This window comes from Rhamphochromis longiceps, linkage group LG11 (genome assembly GCF_057381845.1).
Source record: "Rhamphochromis longiceps isolate RC_006_pf linkage group LG11, R_longiceps_female_GT1.1, whole genome shotgun sequence".
NCBI classification, from domain to species: Eukaryota; Metazoa; Chordata; class Actinopteri; order Cichliformes; family Cichlidae; genus Rhamphochromis; species Rhamphochromis longiceps.
In genome coordinates this window covers 1,030,977-1,046,413 of record NC_140567.1, presented here as the reverse complement: position 1 = coordinate 1,046,413, position 15,437 = coordinate 1,030,977, and the positions used below count along the sequence as shown (strand labels likewise).

Below are 15,437 nucleotides of genomic sequence, written 5' to 3'. Positions count from 1 at the left end.
TCATTTGAACAATTAAATGGAAAAGCATAATGTAGGTTTTGTTCCGTGCAAGACGTTTTACTTTTCAAAAAACTCTGGAGTGGATGCTACTGATTCTAATGACATCTAATAATGATCAATAAAGTAGATAAAACTTCTGCAGTGTGTCACGGTTGTAATCCATTATCCTCTGGGGTAAATACAAGACTGTTATGAAGACGTGTTGCTTTATTGATAAAATGACAGCATTTTATCAGCATTAGTTAATAATGCAGAGTTAATAACAGCATTGGTGGAGGTGTGACTCTGAGTGTGAATTGTTGTCTGTGTCTATGTGTTAGTCCAGGGTGCACCCTGCCTCTCATCCTGTGGTAGCTGGGATAGGCTTCAGCCCCCCTGCAACCATGACAAGGATACGCTGAAGAGACTGGCTGGATGACAGCATTATAACCGTACACTGACACTGACCAATCTCTGTTGCTATTATATTATGGTTAGTGGCAGTGTTCCTTTTCAATCCTATAACAGTTAGAAGGGATATTGTGTATTGGATTTCATATGTGTGTTGTGTATGGATCTGTGAATGTGCCCCTGATTTTTGGTTTAAAACAATCCTCGGCATTAAAGCAGCTGTTCAGCTTATGATCCCCAGATTTGCCGGCTTGTAAAATTTCAATTCAAATTGAGTTCAGCTAAACTGCAACCTTGGAGGATGCAACAATGTGACCCAATCTCTTGTGCCTGTTTCTCAGTGAATTTGTTCCAGTCATGTTGCAAACAGCCAGGTACAGTTCACAATGAGCATGGTTAAGCAAAGTTGTCATTATTATGTGAATGACATGTTAGGCTGCTGCTACATAGCTTAACTTGTCCCTCACTATAGAGACGGTTTGCTGTCACTTCGATCTGATTATATTTTCCTAACATTATCTCAGGTCATCTATTCTTTGAGCAAGGGTAGCACAGAAGCATGAAGCAAAACAGGAGAGCTCATCAGTGGCACAGAAACAATGTTCTGCTTTCTGTAATCATCAGGCTCTTTCTGCAACAAATGCCAATGATAATGTATGATCATACTAATGTCAGGTGTTACTGAGAGTTCATCATTTATGTAAGTCGCCATGAAAATGAAAAGTATTTATGTGGGTTAAAAGTATTTGACCCATTATGTAACTCTCTTGTTATTGCCCTACAATCCTTAGTTTCAGTCTTACTGTTGTGTCTGTGTCATGAGGGATTTTTCCATGTGCTCTGGATTTGTCCTTAAACAGAGACACAAGGTAAGGTATTACTCATTCTAAATTGGCCGACAGCAAAGAAAAACTCTCGATACAGTGCTATGGAAAAATATGTGCCTCCTTTTCACACTTCCATGTTTCGTATCATTACAGAAATTTTAACATTAGCCAAAGATAATAAGAGTAAATACGAAATACACGTTTTAATAAATGATTTCATTTACTAAGAGAAAAAAAGCTATTCAAGTCTACCTGGCTCCATGTGATAAACGAATTGCCTCATAAATCTTGTAATTGGTTGTGCCTCCCTTGCCAGCAAGAACTGCAATCAAGCATTTGCGATAACTGGCAATGAGTCGTTCCCATCATTGCAGTCATTGTCCTGCTCCAGAGGCCTGGGAATGAACTAATCATCTGATTCAGATGTGATGACCCAGGGTGAGATCTAAAACCTGCAGGACACCGGCCGTGAGGCCTGGAGTTCGACACCCCTGCCTTAGAGGGTACTTCACCACAAAAGGAACAATTATATACTAAGTGAGTCATCTGTATTTTGGGTTTCTAATTATTTTGTTAGTTTAACATTCTGTGCTGTTTGTTGGTTCACCTCACTTTATTTCATTTTCACAAATCAGGAATGAATCAGATACGAACACTTACAAAAGAAGGCTCGACTGCAAACCAGAATACTGAATGCTGTTGGTTACATGGTGGATGTTAAGAGTTTAAGACTGGTAAAATTCACTTTTCTTATTAGTCACTTTAATTTAAATCTAATATCCATATAGGACTGTGGGATGCTGAGGAGTGACTTTAATATGAGCACATATTACCATAAATGTTATCATGAAAAGACTAAAGTCAATTATGCTTTGATATGACAGGCAGAAATATTGTACTTTTGAAAATACAGACAAGAATTAGAAGTCAAATCATGAGTCATAGTTACAGAGTTTAGATGAGAGACATACTGCAAAATACGGACAGATTATGGACGCATGATTTTATGTCTCTGTTTGTAATTGTTCTGCGGAAACATTTTGGTCAGGATGCTGAGGATGTGGCAACTTTGTTCTCCAAAATGTAACAAATGGCTAACAGATGGGATTTGGAAGAGATGTACTATATGTTTTATCACCTGCACCAGAAGCAGTGGAAAGGCTTTTTCTGTCATTAAGACAAACATACAGGGGATAACGTACCGTTACACTGACACATGTAACAGGAGGAAACAGGGCAGGTGTCAGAACAACACAGTCATAGTTCAGCTGTGCATTCATGTAAATTAAGCCTACAGCTGGAAAAGAAAGCTGCTCTGCTTCTACCACTGTAATTTCAGTCCTATTACTGTCTGTTTGGCAGTGTAGCACTCATACTTCAGCCACTGGACCAACAGTGATACACAGAATAAAACACAAGCATACAACATTAAATATGTAATGTGCAGTGATGGGAATAACAGCATTACAAGCAACGGCGTTACTTTTTTCAGTAACCAGTAATCTAACTAATTACTATTCCTATCGTTACAATGCCATTACTGTTACTAACAAGAAAATGCGGTCGCGTTACTATTGTTTCAACAAACAGATGGTTGAAGCTGTGTTCAGTTTACCGCATCGTATATCAGCTGCAGGAAGTAGCTGTAAGTAATCTGGGCGCTACAGCTTTAAGCAGCTGCGCTCCCGCGGACAGACGAACACTTTTTGGCACAACACCTGGAGCTAAGGGGGGAAAACAATGGCATGAGTGCTGCTGTTTGACTGAGGAAGAATAAAGTAGTCGTGGTCAGCCAATCACATGACCACTTGAAGACAAAGCAACAAGGTGCCAGTTTATAAACTGTGTTGATGGGCCAGTAAAACCAGAGTCATGATAAACAATTTATACGGCGTTTTTCCTAAATAGTTTCGTCACGTTTACTGTCTGAGGACAGTGCAGCGAGACCTCTCTGCTTATGAGCAAAAAATTAAAAAATAAATATATATATATATTTAAAAACAGCTGCTTTTCTGGTGGAAAAATGCACCACATCAACCAATCAAAAATGATGACATTTGGTTGTTTAGGAAGAGGGGGAAGATTTAGGAGTGACGGCAAGAGAGAGAGCGAGAGAAAGAGATTTGTGACGTTTAGCGTGTTTGCAGTGTGTAGTTAATGTGCTGTCTTCTGTAGTTAATGTGCTGTCTTCTGTAGTTAATGTGCTGTCTTGGGTAGTTAATGTGCTGTCTTCTGTAGTTAATGTGTTGTCTTGTGTAGTTAATGTGTTGTCTTGTGTAGTTAGTGTGCTGTCTTGTGTAGTTAGTGTGTAGTGTTGTGGATAGTTCTGTGTCGTGTGTCAGAACAATGAGGCGACTGCTGTCTCCAGGTAGAAACAGGAGTGACACACCTGCTGCTGTCAGACCTGCAGGTATCAGGCTGTGATGTTTCCTTTATAGTGGACAGAAATATTTGCAGTGGTACAAATAACTTGTGTGGCATCTTATTGAAGAACAGCTGATTGTTCTGTAAACAGTTTGAAGTGGTTATAAAAAAAGGGTAAAATATAAATGGCTGCAAGTAATTTTGTTGTAAAACTTGTGAATATGATTTTAAAATTGTAATTTATATTTACATTTAAAGTTATGAAATATGATTCAATAAACATGTTTGTGGCTGTTACAGTAAAAAATATAACTTTCTACTCTGATTTTATGTTTTTTGTCTGATTTTAGATCAGTTGTGTTAATACACTTTGTCAAAATGAAAACATGACTAAATTCAGACACGTGAGGTTGTGCTGAAAAGAATGAACCAAACAAGACAAAGGAAATGTAGGTGAAAGGTGAAATGTAGAGGAAACATCAGAAGTGGTCAAAAATGGCCGATTATACCCTGGACCCCAGGGTTAAACCTTTTGTTTAAGTAACGCAATAGTTACTTTTCAAGTAATTAATTACTTTTAGAATCTTGTAACTCAGTTACTGTTTTGAAGAAGTAATTAGTAACTATAATTAATTACTTTTTCAAAGTAACTTGCCCAACACTGGTAATGTGTAGGCTCTCTCTTCCTCTCTCTCTCTCACTCTCACACACACACACACACACACACACACACACACACACACACACACACACACACACACACACACACACACACACACACACAACTTGCTTTTTATATCTGAGTGAGGACATCCAGTTGACATGATGCTTTGCCTAGCTGCTTACCCTAACCATCAACATGAACCCTTAGTCTAAACTAATTATAACCTGACACTAAACCCAGATTTTGAGCCTCAGAGATGCCTCCAAACTTGTGGGGCCTGGAAGGAACTGTTGGTCCCCACAAGTATAAGTAACAGTCGGATCTTTGGTTTGATGTATAAGTGTGCACACATACACACACAAATATATATTCGCAATGAAACTCAGCTGTGGGTCTTGCTTGTAATATTTTGCCTGTTAAGACCCTGTGTTTTACAGTGTTGACTGAAATGTGTGTCATCTCATCATTTAACAGATAAATGTCCACGAGCACCAGTCGATTTACATTTCCAATCAAAATCCACAGCTAACGCAGAGAGTTGAATGAGCTACACAAAGGTGACATGTACATTTCTGTTTGTTTCAGTTTTTTTTATAGTACCAAATATAACTTTTATAGTACCAATTAAAAACATCAGTAAGGGCAATATTATGGATATAATTCCAATAGGTTTTTCCCTTTTCACTATTCCCTATTTGAATGAGTCTGTGAGCTACTTAGATCAACTGGATCTTTTTGGAAAGACACGTCTTCTCAAATTGTGTGGTAAGAATCTAAAGTAAATGACATTTACCTCATTTGTATGGTTACCCCCGTAGGAACTGAGTCAATAACAGCTTCCAGCACAAAACTCTGGCAAATCAAATGTGAAAAACTAACCGCTGAAAGGGGTGCAGCCAAAAAGTATCCTTACCTCATTTGAATTGATGTAAAGACACAAATCACATTAAGAAATAATCTAAAACAAATAAAGGAAGCAAAACTCATGTAAATGACTATATACTACAGAAAGCAGAAAGTGGGTGAGAAGACATTCAAAATATTCACCAATCAACCACAACATTAAAACTACATGTATTGGGGATGCCATGAACTCAGGCACACCCCACAGTTGAACCCAACTAGGACGCTGGCAGATCAGCTGATCTCAGTGCCAGCCCTCTCTGGTTGCTCAGCTGACACAGTGTAGGTCCAACCCAGCTTCTCTTATTGTGCTGTATCTGACTAATGATATATCATATCTGTTGCTGTTTATGACTTCTCTGCTCTTTTCTTTACTGGGGTAGTGCATAAGGAAGGATGCAGCAGAGATGCACAGGGAGGGAGAGTTTTGCTTGGCAGCTTATCCAGCTTAACCTGGCCATGCTTCCCCCACGGGGTGTCTGTAGCCATTGTGTGTTATATTAGCTGGGTAAGGTTAGTTTTGTCAAGAGAAATGAATTTGTTTATTTATTCATTTTTGAATAAATGGATGGTGAACTTTAATTTACCTTTCACCAATTATGCTGTTGTGGCTGATCGATTACAATAAACTAACATAATAATTAATAGTGTTCAATAAACACATATTTTTTTAAATCACATAATTGGGACACATTCCCAAAATTTTCTGTTCACTCTACATATTATTTCTTGTCAATTTCCCATTTCACAAAGTTTTGTAAGACTCGAACGTCCTACAGTCTACAGCCAAACCATGCAGCTGTAGCCCAGCATGCAGTTGTGTACACAGGAGAAAAGACGGAATAAAGTGAGGGGGACATTTATACACTTACCAAGCACATGCTTACTGTAATAATAAATACAGATAGGTGCATATTCTGAGCCAACTTAGATGACAGTTGCTGCTTTATATTCTCTTGTGTGATCATAACGCCAGTAACATTGGAAAACACGTTTATTAACGGTAAAACTGTTGGGTCCTGGAACAAGGTGCAAGAAGGCTGGTGTGTCTCCCAAAAGTTTTACAGTTAACACAAACTTCCCTTTCTCTTTTTACTTCACCGGGCTCCAAATAGCAACCATGAGGACAATCAACCAGATCAAACTGGTGAACCTTCAAAGAGCACTGGCCAACTTCAGTCTTTGAAAGAATCTGTTTAGACAAATACACACTACATTTACATGTAAAGACACTGATGTGTATTTAGATAGAAATGTGTTAGTAGTCTCTTTAAACATTTCCCATGACTATTTCATGTTGGCTTGAAATAAAATATCTCCCTCTGCTGGTACTACAGCTTACTGCAACCTAAGCATGCGTGTCCTTTTCATGCATAAGAGAGGCTGACGACCGCATGGTGCACCAGCATGTCTAATACACGCTTTGCCGTGATATCGGGTTGGAACACAAATTTAATATATCATGACCAATCTTTCTTTAAATTTGAGCTACTGTCAGTTTATGTCATGCAAAAATAGAAGAATTTAAGTAATACATTACAAGGATTTGAAAACGATATGTCTGTGATCCCACTGTGTGTATTATTGTGTTAAGTAGTCCTAAATTATCTAAATTACCTGCTGCATAAGTATCATATGTCGCTTGTATCTCAGACATTATTACTTACTTACGTGTGTGTCTAAATTACAGCTACTAAATCAGGTAGAGCTGCACAGCATTGTTAAAGATAAACTTCCTTTAAAACACAAGTCAAAAAAATCAATTTTTAAGACATTCATCGAGTAGAGCACTAAGGAGAAGAGACCAAAGGACTGCAGCCTGCACTGGGTCCACATCAGGCTTTCACAGTACAGAACTGTATTTTATTTTAATTTTCAAGTGTTCAGTTATAAAAGATTATTTTACGAAAGAAATCCACAAATTAACAAATTATTCTGTATCATAAATGTGATTTCAGGATTTGTAACAATCCAAAAAGTTCTAAAACTGTTTGATAGTTCAGCAAGTTCAATAACAACACTGGAGGCCAACTTCAAGCCAGCTGCACAAGTCACCATCAAGGTCGTATTTTGGAGATGCTCTGTCCCCACAGCTGTTCGGCATAGGCCTGAATCCCCGAAGTGAGATAATTTAGAAGAGTGGCTACGGATACCGACTACGGAATGGAACAATCTGAATATCATTTGGAGAAATGTAGTCGGATGGTAACTAAGAGAAGGAAAGTAGTCAGAACCGAGGGAACTGCACTACCAGAAGGTAACATTGCAGATATCAAGGACAGCTTCAAGTAACTAGGAATCCTACAGGCAAATGAGTTCCATGAAGAGGCTGCTAGGAAAGCCTGAGGAATCAGCTGAATGGGAAGAACAACATCTGGGCTATCAACCCCTACAGGCTGCCAGCTATCTGATATTCTCCTGGGATAATAAGATGGACAAAAGAGGAGATAGAAGCCACTGACACTAAGACAAGGAAGCTCCTTACCATGCACAGAGGGTTTCACCCCAAATTCAGTACCTCGGCACTGTACCCTAAGTGGAAAGAAGAAGGCCGAAACAAAGATCATCCATGAGCACAGAACAAGCACAAGATCAAGAAAGGCTTGGGTCTACCAAGTGTTGCACCAGGCAAGAGGCTGTGCAGAGATGCCCCTGATACAATCCAGCACATCTGTGGTGATACATGCAGCTGCACCGAGTGAGAGCACCATCAGGAAAAAGGAGCACAAGAAACTCCAGAAGTACCAAGGTCTGAGAAAAGAGCATCAGCAGATGTGGAGGGTGAAGGCAAAAGTGATTGGAGCAGTTGGTTCATTGACCCCCAAGCTGAGTGAGTGGCTCCAGCAGCTCCTCTGGATCTCAGGAACAACACCTAGGATCTCTGTCTGGTTAGAAAAGATTAAACTAGTTCTTGCTTTTTACATATTCAGCGATGGAGCAGAGGCAGCAGAGAAACTACAGATGAGCTTGTCATCAGATTCGACTGAAACTGTTATGGGTTGTAACTGGAAAATATGAGACAAAACTAGCTAAGAAATTGTCACATTTGAAGCAAGGTGAAGGAATTAAGAGAAAAGCAAATACTACATGATCTGCGAGACACTGGGGAGAGTGAGGGAAAGGTGGGAGAGGGCAGCAGCCTTCACATCTAGCTCGACACATCACACATATGCACATATATGAATGCACAATCTCTTTGCCACCCTCTCAGACACATGCACACAGGCTGATCAACGTACAGCTTTCCTTTCTGAAGTGGTTCTGTGTGTGTTTGAAACTTATGTACTGGCATCAGTGTGAGCAGATCCAGGCCACTTATAGACTAGCAGCCACATTAAATGACAGTGTGAGGGGAAACATTTTGTTACAAATGTCTAACAGTGGTACCCGTGTACCAGTATCGATATGATCCTTGCTGGTTAAACTGTATTAAACACGTTACACAGCAATGATGTCAAGTCCAAACTTTGACCACTGATTAGTGTGAGCACTCCTTCTAAGTGACTGCATGCTCTCCATTCTGTAATTATAGACATGATCTCGTTAGTGGGACAAGACTGAGCAGTTGTAGCTAACTGTGTGTGTGACTGTGTGTGAAGCTACAATCATTTGAATCACTTTAGTAACATGTTACCTGGCTATGACAAACAGCACACAACTGACACCCAAGTAAGCCAGCAGAATATACATCCAGATATCAGGCGAGAGGGGGTTGAGGAAGGAGAAGACCCCAGGGTTGGTCCCGTTGGGCTTGCGGTACAGTATACTTATACCCAGCGTCATGAAGGGCTTGGAGAAGTCGATAACCTTCTCGCGCACATATGTGATGGTGAGTGGAGCCACTGCAAGATCAGCTTTCTGTCAATAGGAAACATAAAAGGAAAGAGGAATAGGCTATAAGTTATGGGTACGGGAGGAACGTAGAGGCAATCAAATTAAGCAAACAGGGTCTTTACACACTACAGAGTCTGTCTTGAGGCACTTAGCTAGAAATTTAAAACCCTCTTTATCTTTCCACCCATCAAGAACACCTCCATAATTAAATTCACTTTTTGCTTTCTGGAAACTAAATCAAAACATTCAGTTATTTCCTCTGTCTGCTTCCTCCTGTGTCAGTGTAGACAAAATAAAGACGCTGCGGATGTGAGGACACTTGGTTAAGATGCTGCAACATGTTAGCTTATAAAAATATCATTATTGATTTATTTTTTAAATCAAAATATTAATGCTTGTTTCCAAAGTTTACATATATTACATTGTTTGGAAACCATTCTTAGACAGCAAATGTGCTACAGAAATAGGAAAATCACACCACTACATCTTAGGTGAAAGCTATGTTGGTGTTGACAGATCATAAATCTCAGGCTGCATTGTGACTCTAAATTCTAAACATCCACAGCAAGGTCAAGTAGCTCATTCCTCAAAGATATATCCTTTTTGTATTATGAAGGTTGCCACTTAAGGATAAATAGACTGAGCTCACTGCTGATAGATGGAAGTCTATGATAACATGCATCTGTGAATCCAATCACACTATTAAAAAACAACAACAAACAAAATCAAACAAAACAGCAAAACCGGAGGCTCTGTTATGTTCTAGAGAATATTTTGGTCCCATGGTTTCTGTGTACCTGAAGTTTCACTGCAAATCAATCAAAAACTGCTCACTATTAAACATTAGTGAGATATCAGTAAATACTGAAATAATCACGTATTAAGTGAAAAATGAACAAAAGATCCTCTCGAGGGGCAACTTTAAGACGACAAGGAATGGTTTTACAATTGGAGGATGCTGATATTGTTTCCCTCGTCGTCTTTTCTGTGCTTTTGACTCGGCTGGCTGACTCAAATGAGGTAACCTCCACTTTCTGTGCATTTTGGTGGGTTCTTTCACATTTTGAGGGAAGCCAACTGAGTTTAATAACAGATGAAGTGACATGTTGATGCTCTCATTTTCAGCATCTACATGGATGTTCAAATGACACAATAATTATTTTGTAATAATTATTGAGCCAAGCGCTACATCAGATAAATTCTGAAAAATCTGAATCTCTTAGTAAGGGCCAGGTAACAACAAATAAAAACACACTGAGGTTAATTATGGAGTTCCACAGGGTTCAGTGCTAGGACCAATTCTGTTTACATTATACATGCTTCCCTTAGGCAGCATCATTAGAAGACATAGCATACATTTACACTGCTATGCTGATCACCCAGCTCTATCTGTCCATGAAGCCAGATAACACACACCAACTAGTTAAACTGCAGGAATGTCTTAAAGACATAAATAGAATAGAATAGAATAGAATAGAATAGAATGCCTTTATTGTCACTATACAGTTGTACAATGAGATACAGAGCATCTCCTACTCAGTGTAAACATGCTGGGGGGGGGGGGGGGGGGGGTACAGTTCTGCAGCGCTATGTACATATGGACAGTATTAACATAGGGAAAAACACACACACACACACATATATATATATATATATATATATATATATATATATATATATATATATATACACTGAACAAAAATATAAACGCAACACTTTTGTTTTTGCTCCCATTCCCCATGGGATGGACGTAGAGACCTAAAATTCATTCCAGATACACAATATAACCATCCCTCCCAAACAGTGGTCACAAATCAGTCCAAATGTGTGGTAGTGGGCACATCTGCTATATTGAGATAATCCATCCCACCTCACAGGTGTGCCACATCAGGATGCTGATCTGACATCATGAGTAGTGCACAGGTGTACCTCAGACTGCCCACAACAAAAGGCCACCCTGGAATGTGCAGTTTTTTGCACTATTGGGGGTCTGGGGACCCAGAACCGGTCAGTATCTGGTGTGACCACCATTTGCCTCATGCAGTGCAACACATCGTCGCATGGAGTCTATCAGATTGTCAATTGTGGCCTGTGGAATGTTGGTCCACTCCACTTCAATGGCCGTGCGAGGTTGTTGGATATTCGTGGGAACTGGTACACGCTGTCGTATACGCCGGTCAAGCACATCCCGAACATGCTCAATGGGTGACATGTCCGGTGAGTATGCTGGCCATGCAAGAACTGGGACATTCTCAGCTGCCATCTGCCCTGAACAATGTGAACCATGATTCATCCGTGAAGCGCACACCTCCCCAACGTGCCAGACGCCATCGAATGTGAGCATTTGCCCACACAAGTCTGTTACGGCGACGAGCTGGAGTCAGGTCAAGACCCCGATGAGGACGACGGGCATGCAGTTGAGCGTCCCTGAGACGGTTTCTGACAGTTTGTGCAGAAATTGTTTGGTTGTGCAAACCAATTGTTCCAGCAGCTGTCTGGGTGGCTGGTCTCAGACGATCTTGGAGGTGAACCTGCTGGATGTGGAGGTCCTGGGCTGGTGTGGTTACACGAGGTCTGCGGTTGTGAGGCCGGTTGGATGTGCTGCCATATTCTCTGAAACGCCTGTGGAGACGGCTTATGGTTGAGAAATGAACATTCAATGCACGGGCGACAGATCTGGTTGACATTCCTGCTGTCAGCATGCCAATTGCACGCTCCCTCATTGCTTGTGGCATCTGTGGCATTTTGCTGTGAGACAAAACTGCACATTCCAGGGTGGCCTTTTGTTGTGGGCAGTCTTAGGTACACCTGTGCACTACTCATGATGTCAGATCAGCATCCTGATGTGGCACACCTGTGAGGTGGGATGGATTATCTCAATATAGCAGATGTGCCCACTACCACACATTTGGACTGATTTGTGACCACTGTTTGGGAGGGATGGTTATATTGTGTATCTGGAATGAATTTTAGGTCTCTACGTCCATCCCATGGGGAATGGGAGCAAAAACAAAAGTGTTGCGTTTATATTTTTGTTCAGTGTATATATAAAATAAACACCCAGCACGCCCCTGTGGGCGGTTTATCCTTCAAGCTCGGGTCCTCTACCAGAGGCCTGGGAGCTTGAGGGTCCTGCGCAGTATCTTAGCTGTTCCCAGGACTGCGCTCTTCTGGACAGAGATCTCCGATGTTATTCCCGGGATCTGCTGGAGCCACTCGCCTAGCTTGGGAGACACCGCACCTAGTGCTCCGATTACCACGGGGACCACCGTTACCTTCACCCTCCACATCCTCTCGAGCTCTTCTCTGAGCCCTTGGTATTTCTCCAGCTTCTCGTGTTCCTTCTTCCTGATATTGCTGTCATTCGGAACTGCTACATCGATCACTACGGCCGTCTTCTTCTGTTTGTCTACCACCACTATGTCCGGTTGGTTAGCCACCACCATTTTGTCCGTCTGTATCTGGAAGTCCCACAGGATCTTAGCTCGGTCATTCTCCACCACCCTTGGGGGCATCTCCCATTTTGACCTCGGGACTTCCAGGTTATACTCGGCACAGATGTTCCTGTACACTATGCCGGCCACTTGGTTATGGCGTTCCATGTATGCCTTGCCTGCTAGCATCTTGCACCCTGCACATTATTACATCCATACAATATTGATTGTAAATAAGGTTAGCACGTTGTTAAAGCAGGCCATACAAAAGGCGTCATATATATATATATATATATATATATATATATATATATATATATATATATATATATATATATATATATATATATATATAAAAACACCCAGCACGCCCCTGCGGGCGGTTTATCCCTCAAGCTCGGGTCCTCTACCAGAGGCCTGGGAGCTTGAGGGTCCTGCGCAGTATCTTAGCTGTTCCCAGGACTGCGCTCTTCTGGACAGAGATCTCCGATGTTGTTCCCGGGATCTGCTGGAGCCACTCGCCTAGCTTGGGAGTCACCGCACCTAGTGCTCCGATTACCACGGGGACCACCGTTACCTTCACCCTCCACATCCTCTCGAGCTCTTCTCTGAGCCCTTGGTATTTCTCCAGCTTCTCGTGTTCCTTCTTCCTGATATTGCTGTCATTCGGAACCGCTACATCGATCACTACGGCCGTCTTCTTCTGTTTGTCTACCACCACTATGTCCGGTTGGTTAGCCACCACCATTTTGTCCGTCTGTATCTGGATGTCCCACAGGATCTTAGCTCGGTCATTCTCCACCACCCTTGGGGGCATCTCCCATTTTGACCTCGGGACTTCCAGGTTATACTCGGCACAGATGTTCCTGTACACTATGCCGGCCACTTGGTTATGGCGTTCCATGTATGCCTTGCCTGCTAGCATCTTGCACCCTGCTGTTATGTGCTGGATTGTCTCTGGGGCATCTTTACACAGCCTGCACCTGGGGTCTTGCCTGGTGTGATAGACCCCAGCCTCTATGGATCTTGTGCTCAGAGCTTGTTCTTGTGCTGCCATGATTAGTGCCTCTGTGCTGTCTTTCAGTCCAGCTTTGTCCAGCCACTGGTAGGATTTCTGGATATCAGCCACCTCCTCTATCTGCCGGTGGTACATACCGTGCAGGGCTCTGTCCTTCCATGATGGTTCCTCGTCTCCCTCCTCTTTCTTGGGTTTCTGCTGCCTGAGGTATTCACTGAGCACTCGGTCAGTTGGGGCCATCTTCCCAATGTATTCTTGGATGTTCGTTGTCTCATCCTGGACTGTGGTGCTGACACTCACCAGTCCCCGGCCCCCTTCCTTCCGCTTAGCGTACAGCCTCAGGGTGCTGGACTTGGGGTGAAACCCTCCATGCATGGTAAGGAGCTTTCTTGTCTTTATGTCAGTGGCTTCTATCTCCTCCTTTGGCCAGCCTATTACCCCAGCAGGGTACCTGATCACGGGCAGGGCGTACGTGTTGATGGCCCGGATCTTGTTCTTACCATTCAGCTGACTCCTCAGGACTTGTCTGACCCTCTGCAGGTACTTGGTGGTTGCAGCTTTTCTAGCGGCCTCTTCATGGTTCCCATTCGCCTGCGGGATCCCCAAGTACTTGCCTTTTATATATATATATATATATATATATATATATATATATACACAGCTGGATAGCGTAGTGGTTAGACTACACGCCTTTGGAACAGAGGATCGCAAGTTCGATTCCTGCCTGGGGCGTCTGTATCCAGTAAGGGTCCTAAGGCTAGACCCCCTATGCTAAGCAAGCCTACCGCAGACATGAGCGAGACAGATAAATATGAAGGCATGCCGGCTCGGACGTCGCCCGGATCAACAAGGTCCGCGTCAGGTGTTGAGGAACCAGGGCACCCTGACGAAAAGTGGGCTACTGGAACAAGAAGGCATCGGTGGGCAAGGGACGAAAACAGGGCGTTGTTGGAATGCTACTACGCAAGTAACCCCGGCGGAAGGGGCTACATGAATAGGATGAGGGACCTATGGATTCTTCGATACCCAACATCCACAATGACGGCGAAACAACTAGTAGCTCAGTGTTCCAACATTCGAAAGAAGGGACTGCTCTCACAGCTAGAGATTGACGAGGTACAACACAAATGCTACGGCAAGGAGGAGTCAGGACGCCAGGTCAGGGGGGAGATATCATCACCCCCACCCGAGATTGGGTACATAGCCCCAAGTGTGATAGGAGAAGGATCGTTGAGTGCGAGAGGAACTGACCTGAAAAAGAGGATCATGGCCAAGCTTGAAACCTGGATCCCCCGTAGCCGGTTACCAAGATTACGTGAAGTACCCTCAGAAGGTCTGCTAGATGATGTTAATGCAGCACTACGGACGATACCTACAACCACGATTACCGACACTAACAAGCTGATCTACAATACGGCAGCAGTGATCAGTGAGATGCTTGGCTACAAGTTGAACAGCCACAAGGGGCAGTACCCTCCATGGAGAAGGAGGCTAGAGGGCAAGATCAAAGTAGCACGGAGAGAGGTTAGCCAACTAACGGAGTTGCAGAAAGGTGCGACGAATAAGGTGCCTAAGAAATACAGCAAGCTGTCCATACCTGAGGCCTTGGAAACTGCCAAGCAAAGACTCACAGCCTTGGCCAGCCGCTTGAGGAGGTACACCAGAGAGATAGAAGGCAGGAGAATAAACCAGCTGTTCTCCACAGAACCAGCAAAGGTGTACTCTCAGTGGCAAGGGAACAATAAGAGAACAGCACCACCAAGGCTGGAGACGGAGCAATACTGGAAGAGCATATGGGAGAAGGATGCAACCCATAACGGCAATGCTCAGTGGCTAGAGGATCTGAGGGCAGACCACAGCGACCTCCCTGAACAGGGTCCAGTAACCATCACAGTGGCAGATATCCAAGAAAGGGTCTCCAGTATGAAGAGTTGGACAGCACCAGGGCCCGACATGGTTCACGCCTACTGGCTGAAGAAGCTAACTGCACTCCACGAGCGTCT

General features: G+C 42.7%; 1 protein-coding gene and 1 long non-coding RNA gene across 2 annotated transcripts in view; one reads left to right on the top strand and one right to left on the bottom strand.

Moving 5' to 3' along the window:
- Positions 1–15,437, bottom strand: part of grik2 (glutamate receptor, ionotropic, kainate 2) — a 350,655-nt gene that overhangs the window by 86,018 nt on the left and 249,200 nt on the right. The window contains exon 12 of the mRNA XM_085421989.1: positions 8,783–9,006. Coding sequence (XP_085278115.1) covers positions 8,783–9,006 — 224 coding nt within the window. The remainder of the gene's footprint in view (positions 1–8,782; positions 9,007–15,437) is intronic.
- Positions 1–15,437, top strand: part of LOC146658379 (uncharacterized) — a 231,591-nt gene that overhangs the window by 141,223 nt on the left and 74,931 nt on the right. The gene's annotated exons all lie outside the window — the stretch shown is intronic.